Genomic DNA, 11,558 nt, shown 5'->3' with positions numbered 1-11,558 from the left:
GTCTATTCTAGGTGGGGGAGCCCCCCGATCAGCCACGCTAGACCCAAATCCTCAGCCGAGGTCACCAGGGCCTGCTGCCCTAGGCGGGGCCCCCTGTATGGCCACCCCCCGACCCGTGCCCAGGGAGGCAGAGAGAAGGTACCAGGCAGAGAACACGAGGGAGCATAGAAACTACCGCCAGGCTTTATTGCTCAAAACACACGCTAAACAGAGGGAACAAGGACCACAGGACCGAATCCGACCCATGGAGGTAGGGGTGGGCCCTGGCAGCCTGACTGGCTCAGCTCCCTCCACCACCTGGACAGACATTCCGCGCAAGCCAGGACCTCCTCCTGGGAGACAGGGTCCCAGCTCAGGACTGCTCAGCTGCTCTCACTGGGAACTCAGGCAACTCACCTGCCCGCTCTGGCCTGTGACCGAGGGGGTGGAGGGTCCTTCCACCTCTGTGTCCCACTGTAGGGCCCGCCCAACACCCAGCCAATTTCCACAGAGTAGAGGTGCAACCTTCGTTGACACACAGCCACCCCCTCTCCTGCAGCGAGGAAACCCCGTCAGCGAGGCCCATGTGGCAGGAGCAGAAGGGCTGGGCAGAAGTGACCCTGAGCCCCACTTCCTAGATAAGAATGAGCCAAGAGGGTCGGGCAGGGCCCTTGCTCCTCCTGGGAGGTAGACAGGTCTTATTCACGGCACACACACAAGACACACACACACACCCCACTGGCCTGGAGAGGCCCAGAGCCCACAGCCCTTTGAACCAAGCACGCCTGAGGAAGGTGGCCCCAGAGGACCCCTGAAGGCACGTGTCCCACCATGCCAGCCATACTGCGGCGCTCCTGCCACCTGTGGCTCAGCCTGGTCGGGCTCCCTGGAGGGCTGCTGCTGGCCAGGAGCCCACTGACATGTCCTCAGGACGGTACCTGCCGCTCCCAGCCTCAGATGCTAAGTAGCCCCCAAGGTGAAAGGTCCCTCTGGGAAGGGAAGACCTGGGCACAGCCCTGGAGCAGTTTCCACACCAAAAGATGGGCCCCTGAGCTCTGGGAGCTCGGAGCAGGCCCAGCCTGGGGCCCTGGGAGGAGGAGCGGGAGCTGAGCCCCGGATGGAGCATTCTCCACACCAGCCCACTGCTGCCCAGGCTTGGCCAGGTCCCATGGGAGACACCTAACAGCTGAGGGCCAGTCGGCAGAGTGGCCCATGGGCTGACGTGGAAGGACGTGGACAAGCTGGAAGGAAGGGATGGTGGCGTGGAGGGAGGCTGGGGGAGGCGATGGTGCACGGCCCAGGCAAGGCTGCTTCCACACAGGCCTGGCTCCCACAGCAGTGGGGACAGCTCACAGTGGGGGAGGTGGCTCTGGCCTCTGCCCAGCTCTCAAAAGGCAGGCAGCTCCCCAAGGGCAGGGTCGGGGGCAGGCTGGCAGGAATACCGGAGATGGGTCAAGCACATCCCTTACTAACTGGGCTTGGGCCGCCGCTGACAGAGCAGGACCACACCAGAGAGGTGGAGAGGCAGCCCCACAGGGCGGGGGGGAGCCTGCCCTCCCCTCTTCCTTAGCACCAGGGCCTGGAGGGGGCGGTGGGGGCCAGGCCCATGGGAATGTCCTGGAATGGCTTATCCAAGGTTCCGGGGAACTGGGGGAGGCAGCAGTCCCCAGCCAGCTGTCCAGCTTCTGCCACGGCTGCTGTTCTGGGTACTCAAGGAACATCCTGGCAGTGCCGTGGGCTCTCACAGAGAACAGAGGGGCAGGGAGGGTGCTGGGCAGTGGTGGGAAGCCATGGGCAGGACACTGCTCTGCCCTGATGACCGGTGGACAGAGGCAGGCCCAGACGGCTCAGCCTACAGGATGCTCTCCTGCCCGCAGAGCTGAGAGGAGGCTCTCTCTGGCCGATGCCCAGGCCTGGATGACGTGTCTCCCACTTCCAGACAGGACCAACATCTCCAGGGGAAGCTCCTCCCAGGCCTTCAGCAGGTCCCAGTGGTTCTCCCAGCTGTGTAAGTCGAAATCCTCCCAGCAGCCTGTTTCCGGCCGAGCCAGGCCGGCTGGGAGGCATGGGGCCAGGTGGGCTGTCTGGGCAGAGCTACTGCAGGCTCTGCTCTGCCTCAAGTCTTGTGGCCTGGGTCACCCCCGAGGCTCACACTGTCTGCCACCACGCTGATCTTTCTGCTGGCCAAGGCCCTCAGAGCCCTCACCCCAGCCCCTCAGCACCCGGCTCAGAACCAGGAGACACCAATCTGAAGAGAGGGCAGACAGGAGGCCTCCAGGTCAGGGACTGGGGCAGAGGGGCTGACGGGAGCCAGACAGAGGCTCCTCTTCCAGGCTGTCCTTCAAGGTCAACGCTCCAGGCCTCGTCCCTCCAGCACATGCTCACACAGAGCCAGAGAGGTGAGCAGGGAGGGGAGGGTCACCCCAACCCACATCACAGCTCCCCCTCCAGGGTGTCCGTGAGCTTCTCCTCATCCGCCTGCTGCTTCTGCTGCTGGATCCTGGCATAGGAGATTGCGTCGCCCCTAGGGAGATAGTGAGTCAGTGTCACACAGGGGACAGACCCCAGGCACACAGCCCTCCCAGACACCACCCAATTCCTGGCCTATGACACAGGCAGACCCTGCTGTGTCTTCTGGTTTCCCCAGACAGAGACCCTACTGCTAGGATGGCAGAAACACATCTGCCTGGGATGCTGGGTGGAGACGGAGAGTCTCAGTCCAGGCTCTGTGAGAGAGGGTGGCAGCTGACTGCAGTGACAGGTGTGGGCCCTGGATGGGAAGAGCTCTCAGAGCCACACCCGCCATCCCTGCTACAGGCTGGCACGAGGCACAACTGGACTGCCGGGAAGTTTCACAAATGCTCCTGGTCTCGTTCCCTAGAGCTCAACACCCTGGAGACACTGACCAGTCACTGACAGTCTCTGGGCCTCAGTTTCCACAAGTGGATACAGGGGCCGCTCTCAGACCTTCCTCACTGAGAGACTTCACGAGGCAGAAGTAAAGATCCCTTCTGGGGGCTGGGACCCACAAACGCACTTTTTGCCCAGAGCAGAGAGTCCGTACAGCACTCCGGTGGCAAAGGCAATGGCGTTGCCCAGCAGCGTGGTCAGGGTCAGGCTGATGACGACAGGAACAGCTGCCATCCTAGGGGGGAAGCAGAGGTCAAGGGGGCACTCCCACCCCGCGGCCACCACACCACTTCCAGGCTTCCCAGATTCACTCCAGCTCCCTTCCCAGACAGCCAGGTCCAGGAAGGATCCCCAGAAATCAGCCAGACACAGGTTCACAGCCAGCTGGAGAAAGTCCTCAGGCAACCCTGAACTTATCTGTAAAATTCTGTGCATTTTCTGGGGAGGGGACCCAAAGCTTGTGTTAGATTTTTGAAAGGGTCTGTCATCCAAAGCATTCAACAGCACTAAGATGGTCCAACCCCTCACTGTTCATAAAAACAGGCAGACCAGAACACCTAGTGTCAGTTCAGTCCCTTATAGCTCTGTGACTGTGGGCAAGTTACTTAACTTCTCTGAGACCCAGTCTCTCTACTGTAAAGTGAGGATCAAACCTCAGAGGTTTTGAGACTGAACGAGGTAAGGCACATTACTACTTCACACAATGCCTGCAACAGCATAAGCACTAAGTAACTGTTAGCCCTTATTAGCACAGTAAAACCAGCCATATGTCAATACGGAAAATCCAAAGATCAAACTGCACTAGACACCAGGCCTCCTCACTGCGGGGTTCATGCCAGGAGCAGCTAACTGGCTCACAGGCAGCCCCAGCTGTCTTGTCCCAACTGCGGTTTGGCGCCACCTGGCGGCAGGTGTCCACTCTGGCTTAAGAATCCAGGGGGCTAGGGCCGGCCCCGTGGCTTAGCGGTTAAGCGCGCGCACTCCACTACTGGCGGCCCGGGTTCGGATCCCGGGCGTGCACCGACGCACCGCTTCTCCGGCCATGCTGAGGCCGCGTCCCACGTACAGCAACTAGAAGGATGTGCAACTATGACATACAACTATCTACTGGGGCTTTGGGGGGCGGGGGAAGAGAGGAGGAGGATTGGCAATAGATGTTAGCTCAGAGCTGGTCTTCCTCAGCAAAAAGAGGAGGATTAGCATGGATGTCAGCTCAGGGCTGATCTTCCTCAAAAAAAAAAAGAATCCAGGGGGCTGACTCTGGATCCTAGCTGGGATTTCCAGCCCAGTGGCAGTGATTCCGGGTCAACTAGGCCAGGAAAATACGAGCGAATGGAGGACCAGCACACTGTCCCGCCACTTCCCTGGGCGAGGCTGCCCATGCTCCCCACCGGCCTCAGCCTGCCACACAAACCCTGTACACAAAGAAGCTAAGACTGAGCCTGTAGCCACTTGGCTGCAGAGGGGAGGAGGACGAGACTCGACCAACTGAGTTCTCCCCGCCTTCCCGTTCTGGAAGGACACGTGACCATGAGGTTGTACTGCAGCTATACACGTCTAAGTAATAAAAGAATAATAAAAATTACAAAGAAAACAAAAAAAGACCACAGGTCTGTCAAAACAAAATTAAAGGCAAACAATTGGCTGCAAAAATATTTGCAGGAAATATAACAAAGGATTAAGAAATCGTTATTATGAAAAACACATATAACTTGCTAAGCAAACATTAAAATGCCAATAGGTAATGAGTAAACTAGACCATTTTCAAAAGAGAAAATGCAATTGGTAAAAAACATGGAAAATTATTTCACCTCTTAGATACAGATACAAATGTGAAAATGGTACCCAGCTCGGGACGATGGAGAGGGAGAGAGACTCAGATAACCTCTCTGGAAAGCAATTTAGTCCCGCATTGAAATCCTGTAAATGATCGTAATCTCCGACCTTATAATTCCACACCTGGAAATATAGCCTCAAGAGGATCATCATCAACACAGAGAAAGTTTCAGCACATAGCTGTTCATCACAGCTTGATTTACAGCAGTTTACAAATTAAGAAAAGCATGATATATCCAGTGGAATAAATATTCCTAACATTACAAATAATCTTACAAAGTCTTTGTGGTGATACTGAAAATGTTTATATCATGACATTAAGTGGAAAAAAAGCAGGATACAAATTTACTTATAATGGTTATAACTGTGTTAAGAAACAGGTTTTAAAAAATGCCTGAGGACAGACTGAAAGGACACATATCAAAATGTTAACAGGTAGCGGGGTTTGGGCAAGAATCTTCTATTTTCCAAATTATTTTTAATGAACACATATTACTGTTAGCATTTCAAAAGTACATTTTTGAAAAAGCAAGAGCAAGGATGCAATGATGTGTGACCTCTTGTGATCCGGCCTTCCTCTGTGATTTAGACACAGTGGTAAGGGCTCAGGCCCTGAGCACGCAGCTTGTGGTCTGATGTCAAAACTACTGGGCCTCCAGAAGGGAAGACCTTGGAAATAAAAACCTCCGTATTTATTTCTAAAGATCATCTGGATAATAATAACTATTGTTGCTGCTGCCAGAAGCTGTTGAGGGCCTCCTATGCACCAGGCACTGTTCTAGAAGCTTCCTTGTATTAAACACATCCTGAATTAGTTCAATCTCATAACTCAGATATGAAGTACTACATATTGAATTTGTTGTTAGAAATAGGAAAATAAGAGCAAAGCATATTTGGAAGGCAATATTTTCTGTTCTGCGACTTGCTCTTTTCCCTTTCATGTCAGGAAATCCTGACACGACTGACCGCACTCTTGAAAGGCTGACCGCACTCTTGAAAGGCTGCACAGAAACACACACAGAATCTGTTTAATGACTCCCAAGTGATGGGCCAAAGTTCCAGGTGTTGGTCATTTCTCTCTGTACACACAATGCTGCAAGGCATCTACATCTCCTGTCTGCATCCTGTAGGACTGAGGTGTGGGTAAATTCCCAGATGCAGAATCACTGGGTCACACGTGTAGCAGCTATCATCAATAGCTCTGCACAAAGGCCACTCCAGTTTAAACCTCAACCGAGAGTACAGGAATGCACCTGTATCCCCTCACCCTCGCCAACACCGTCACGTGCCCTTCGGGTCACAGAGGCAGTAGTGTTTTGGGGAACCCTGTCAGGGGCCCTCGAGGGTGAGACCTCCTAGCCACCCCAGCCCTGCCCCAGAGGCCCCTCACCCGCAGTAGAAGACAGCCTTCTGCCAGGAGCGCAGCCGGTCCACCTTCTCTGCTACCATGTTTGCGAACTCGACGAACTGGCAGCAGAAGGGCGCCTCACAGAGCAACAGGATGAAGGCGTTCATGCTGGAGCGGCAAGGGAGAGAAGAGCGGCAGGCTGACAATCCTGGGGGAAGGGGCAGTTCCGGGCACCAGCACTACCAGAATGCCACTCCTCCCTCCTCACCCCGCCCCTCCTCTCCAGGACACCCGTTTCTCCCTCTCAGAGCCTCTGCCGAACAAACCAGCTGAACATGTCACCACTCCTCGGCTGCTCCCCACACAGCAGTCTCCCTTATTGAACTTTATCACTCTCGTCTGTGAAGGGGGAAACAAGACCCCCTGCATCGAGGCACTGCACGGCACTGCTGTGAGCAGGAGCCAAGTTCCTCCACGCGGAGCATTCTGCAGAGAGCTGGCCCGCAGCTCTGTCGACTGTCAGCATTATTGCTATCATCACCACGTCACCATCAGTGCTGAGAAAGCTGTCCCCAGGGCCGCTCAGTCAGTCCACAAACAGTCGCTGAGGGCTGACACAGCCCTGCCCTCAGGCAGGCCACCGCGCCAGGAGGAGGGAACTCAGCAAGCGCTTTAGTGCAGCCCCCCTGCTGGGGCTGGGGCCAGCCAAGGCCCGGCTGACTGAGGGTGCCTGCTCCAGTCCTTGTGTTCTCCGTGACCGGGTAAGAGTCGCAGTTACCGGACACTGGGCCCTTACAGCCTGCCGGGCCCTTCCATCCACCCCCAAGCCTGGGGGAAAGTGCCCTCATCACCTTGTCTGACTAAAACGCAGGCTCAGGGCGCCCCAAGAATCCACTCGCACCCCAGAGCAGGAACTCTCTGCACAACTAACGCTGCCCCCAGGCCTCCCGCACACCGCCAGCATCTAGTGACCCTCAGGGGCCAGTCCTCCCAACGCGACACTCGCTCATGCTCAGCCAATCCTTCCACATCTAAGCCGGCCAGTCTCCTGATGCTGCCCCCCGAAGCCCAGGTCCAGTGCCTCTCCCCTGTGATCCCCGTCCCTACTGCCTCTGGCCAGCATAGGGCTCTGTGCCCACAGCAGGCCTCGAAGCCTCACTCCTGGCCTGAGTTCTCTGAGGGCTGGATGGCCTCTTGTCCCTCTCTGTGCCCCTCCCAGACCAAGCCCCACATGGACACAGACAATGTTTGGTGCACGGCCACTTCTCACAGGCCTCAGGGGGGTAGATGTAGCCACAGCTGCACTGGCCCATTCTCACCCGCCTTCCCTTCCAACAGGATCGAGCTGTCCTGGCACGAGGTGGGCAGGGAACTCATCTAGGGCATTCTCACTGCCTGATCCCACACCAACTCTGCCCTGCCCTGTGTGTGGTCGGCACTGCCTGCCCACCTCCGAGCTGGATCTCCTGATCTCAGCACCCGACTCCAACCCTATCAGACACCGTCCCTCCAACTCCGTCCTTGGCCGGCCCGGATGGCCCCAGGAGCTCGCAGAGGCGAGGCCCGTGGTAGTAGACTCAGTAGATACTCAGGAAACATTTGTGGTCTCAGGCCCACACCCAATAAAGGCCTGGGTGGTGCTCCCCTGGCCCTGGCCCTAATGAGGATGAGGAAAAGTGAACACAGTGGGGTAGGAAGGAGGTGAAGATCTGCACGGCAGCCAGAGATCCACGTGCCCCCAGCCCACCAGGCAGGACAGTCACGTGGCTACTCACATCATCCACACGCCGGCCGCGATGTTCAGAGGGTGGATGGTGATGCAGTTGAAGAGGCCGGAGATGGCGCAAGCTTGAAAGCAAGAGACACGGCAGGAATTAGCAGGGAGGGCGGGACACAGGCTGCTGGGAAGGCCACCTGGGGAGACGGCTTGTGAAACCATGCAAGTCCCTGCCGACAGCCAGCATCTGGTTCTTCCACAGCACCCAGAAGCGTCCCCCGCCATCTGAGACAAGTAAGGCTGACACAACTGCTCCCTGTCACAGGTGAGAAGACAGACTCAGGTGAAGCGGTGGCCCCCGGCCCCACAGCAAGAGTGCGGCTGGATCTCAGAGCTCGGCCCAGCAGCTGCGAGGGCCTGTCACCCTCTCTTTACTCCAGGGCTTAGAGAGCCACCCTCAGAGCCCCTGCTGTACCAATACCCACCTTGCAAGGTGGTTAGGATAAAAGAGAGAATGTCTCCGAAGGGCTCAGGCCAGGCCAGGCATCACCATTCACAGGAGTCCTCTAACTCGGGAAACATGGCTTGAACTTGGGTTGGGAAAGGGCTGCCTCTCTCAGAACAGAAATCGGGACCGGGTAGACCTGGGTCACAATTCCAGCTGACTCCCACACCTGCCGAGGGACCTTGGGTATGTTCTCTCCACCATTCTAGGCCTGTTTTCTCTCCTGCACACAGGTAAGGCCCACAGCCCAGCCCACCTACCCTAAAATACCAAGGGGCCACAACCACGAGGGACACATCCTCTTCTACCCCTCAAAGTGGCTTCTCCTATACCCCAAATGTGGAGCCTTGCCCACCCCTCCCCACTGCTCCCACGGGCAGGGTCTGCCACACTCACATCCTTCCTCTACCCACAGCCTGGCTTCACCAAGAACTCTGGGAGCCTGCCAGGCAGGTCCAGAGAGCTGGCTGCTGGGCAGGAAGCAAGCCTAGGCCATGGCTGGGGCAAGGCAGGAAGCTGGAGCCTCTGAGGCAGCAATTAGCAACCAGTTCATTAAACTTGCAGCAGCTCCTCTGCACCCGATCCTCGATACGGCCTGGATTCTCCTGCTGTTTTCCCGTGTAACCCAAGCAGATAGCAGCAATGGAGGAGGAAACCAGAGGAAGTGAGCCCACCGCAATGGGACTGCCCTCGGGCGCCCCCCAAGGTCTCCTTAAACCACAGATATGCTTTCTGCCTACTAAAAAGGCGGCACTTGTCCTGGACACGTCACATACGCACTCGGGCAGCAAGGTTCCCCAGGGCCACAGATGTAAGTGTCCACGAGATGATACCGCTTCCGCCTGCCTGTCGGTTGCGCCGTCTCACCTGACAGCTGGCCTACACCTCCTGCTGCAGTCAGCATTTCACCTCCAACTCCCACCTGACCCCCACTGTCCTACCAACAGCCAGCCTTGTGGTGGGACCACATTTCAACCCAGACAAACAGGCTCCAGCCAGGAGTCCCTTAACAATCGAGGGCTGGAGGATGTCCCCTCGGGGTCCCCAATGCTCGAGCTGAGGGATGTGTCCCATGCAATCCTCTCTCCTCCCAAGCTATTGCCTCCACATGACTGTTAGGACCCAGAATAAATGCCTCTCCGAGGCCCCCCACCACAGAGGAGGGTGACACTACTCCCAAAGTGACAGGCCAGAAGCACAACCCTCATCTGAACTCCCGTTTCATCTCTAACACTCCCGTGTGCTTTGCCTTCACCCTGTAACATACTATGTGGTACCCACATAACAATCACTCCCCCAAATCTGCAGGTGACACCGACGCCACAAGTCTCTCGTGAAGCTTCATCTGTAGTCCCAACACCATGAACTCCTGGGGCAGCCCAGGCGCCCCACTCTGAGAGGCACAGAACCGGATGGGACACCAGGGTTAACCAGGGAGTCGGCAGGGCCGCTGACTCCAAGATGGAGGGAGGGGGAGGGCCCATGGGCCACAGTCAGGACCTTTCCTTTCTCCCACTGACCACTGTCCCTCCCCACAGCACCCCCACTCTGATCTGCAGGGAAACAGCCAACCAAACTGGAGAGGATCACATCTACAGCCTGACCTCGAGCCACCAGTCTCTCCACAAAGTCAAAAACGTGCTTTCTCTGGACAGCAGTGACAGGGACTCAGGGCCTTTTTGTGACTGGAGGGCCTGTCCCATTATCAACTCTGGATAAAGGTGTGCTCTGCCAGAACAGCACACTCCTAATTCTGCAGTCCCGCCTGAACTTCTTCCAGCCTCCACCCACCTAGGAGGACTGTGGGCTTGGAAGGGGACCCTGAAAAGGTGATACTTCTGGCAGATCTGATCAGGTCTGCCCTACCCTGGCCTCAGCGCTCTGTGCCAGGCAGACACTGCTCAATCCCCAAGACTTTCCCGACAGACATGCCCTTTCTAAGACCTCCCGCTGTGGCCTCTGCCACTCCAGTAATTCGCAGTGTTGAGGGCAGCAGGAAGGAGAGAGAAAGCCGTTCAAACAAACTTAGGTTTGCTTTTGGGAGGCCTGCCATATGATCATTACTTTACTTACGTAGCGATCTGCCTTCCCATTTATGTCCTTTTGGGGGCTTGTGCTAAAAGAGCCTGGCTTCCCAGGAAACTTGAGGTCAGGGTGTGCATCCAGGATGGGGTTGGGAGGTAGAAGACGGGAAGATGAGACATGGCTGGGGCAGAGCTGACAGCAGAAGGGAGAGCTGACAGCAGAGAGAACACACTGGCCTCCAAGTGGACAGTGAGGACCCAGAGCAGAGGCCACCTCCCTCAGCTCACTGCCCGGCCCTCCCTCGGGGACCACCTGTCCCCTGGCACCACCCGATACTCAGGAAATTTGACCAGACCTGCACCCGCCCCACTTGTAAACAACCTCGGCCCAAAGGTTAAGGCGGCTGCAGCCCCCATCCACGCCCAAGTCAACAGGCGAGCTGCCTCCCCAGGCCGAGCCGGCGCCTTACAGGCAGCATCTGAGCAATCCCGGAAAGCCCTGGAGGAGGTGCCGCACTGTCCTTACGCCCGGAGGAGGCGCGCAGCGGCAGTGACTGGGCCGTGTCGAGTGCAGCGCTCCCCGCGGACGTTCATGTTCCCTCCTGGAACGTCCCCAGAGCTGCCAGCCCAGCCCCAGAACCAGGAGCCCAGGCTGCGGGCCGGCGACCACAACCACCGCAGGGGCGCCCGCCGCGCACCCCGGTCCCACACGGGTCCCTTCCCGCGGGTCTCTCCCCGCGGGTCACCTCCCCGCCGGCTCCTACCCCCGGGTCCCTCTCCGTGGGTCCCCTTCCCCTGGATCTTTTCCCCCGGTCCCCCTCCCGCGGGGGACCGCGGCAGGGGCGGGGCCGGGCGCGCATGCGCGGCAGGCGGCGGGGTCGCCCCTCCCCTGAGCCGGGTACTCACAGACGGCCCCCAGCACCCCCGACAGGCGACACAGCCAGCGGTACCACCACGTCATGCCCTCCTCCTGCGCGGGCTGCGCGGAGCTGACGGACGCCGCCGCCGCCCCGACCGAGCCGCTCATGGTGCCGCCGTCCGGCGCTGCCCGGCACCCTCACAAAGGGCTCCGGAGGCGGCCGCGTCGGCCCTGCGCGCTGCCTTGTGGGAGAGGCGGCCGCTCGTTAACGCAGGGGCGGGGCTTGCGGGGCCCAGTGAGGTGTGCCCGAGGTGGCTCGGGCTCATTAACATAGGGGCGGGGCTTGCTGGTTCTCCAAGAGGTGCGCCCGAGGAGGCTCG

At 58.0% G+C, this 11,558-nt stretch overlaps 1 protein-coding gene across 3 annotated transcripts; it reads right to left on the bottom strand.

The window, feature by feature from the left end:
- Window positions 1-162: 162 nt before the first annotated feature.
- On the bottom strand, window positions 163-11,386 carry CACFD1 (calcium channel flower domain containing 1). Of its 3 annotated transcripts, none has more exons than XM_058524422.1 (5): window positions 11,226-11,386; window positions 7,849-7,921; window positions 6,116-6,241; window positions 3,017-3,124; window positions 163-2,503 (listed from the first exon to the last, which is right to left on the bottom strand). In XM_058524422.1, the coding sequence occupies exons 1-5, from the start codon at window positions 11,344-11,346 to the stop codon at window positions 2,413-2,415; spliced, it is 519 nt and encodes a 172-aa protein (XP_058380405.1). In that variant the 5' UTR covers window positions 11,347-11,386; the 3' UTR covers window positions 163-2,412. The 3 variants fall into 3 exon arrangements, with proteins under 3 accessions (XP_058380405.1, XP_058380404.1, XP_058380403.1); XM_058524421.1 differs by lacking the exon at window positions 11,226-11,386 and adding an exon at window positions 8,276-11,018 and having other exon boundaries at window positions 7,849-8,106; XM_058524420.1 differs by lacking the exon at window positions 11,226-11,386 and having other exon boundaries at window positions 7,849-11,018.
- Between the last annotated feature and the right edge of the window lie 172 nt (window positions 11,387-11,558).

This window comes from Diceros bicornis, chromosome 28, assembly GCF_020826845.1.
Source record: "Diceros bicornis minor isolate mBicDic1 chromosome 28, mDicBic1.mat.cur, whole genome shotgun sequence".
NCBI classification, from domain to species: domain Eukaryota; kingdom Metazoa; phylum Chordata; class Mammalia; order Perissodactyla; family Rhinocerotidae; genus Diceros; species Diceros bicornis.
This window is presented reverse-complemented; position numbering and strand designations above follow the sequence as displayed.

Excerpts from the sequence above, each read along its gene's own strand:
- CACFD1 (XM_058524420.1), bottom strand. The coding sequence starts at position 8,075 with ATGGCGGGGGACGCTTCTGGGTGCTGTGGAAGAACCAGATGCTGGCTG. Across the intron at positions 6,242-7,848 it reads GCGGCCGGCGTGTGGATGAT|CATGAACGCCTTCATCCTGT; the intron begins GTGAGTAGCCAC and ends TTGCCGCTCCAG. Across the intron at positions 2,504-3,016 it reads CTCTCTGCTCTGGGCAAAAA|GGGCGACGCAATCTCCTATG; the intron begins GTGCGTTTGTGG and ends CTATCTCCCTAG.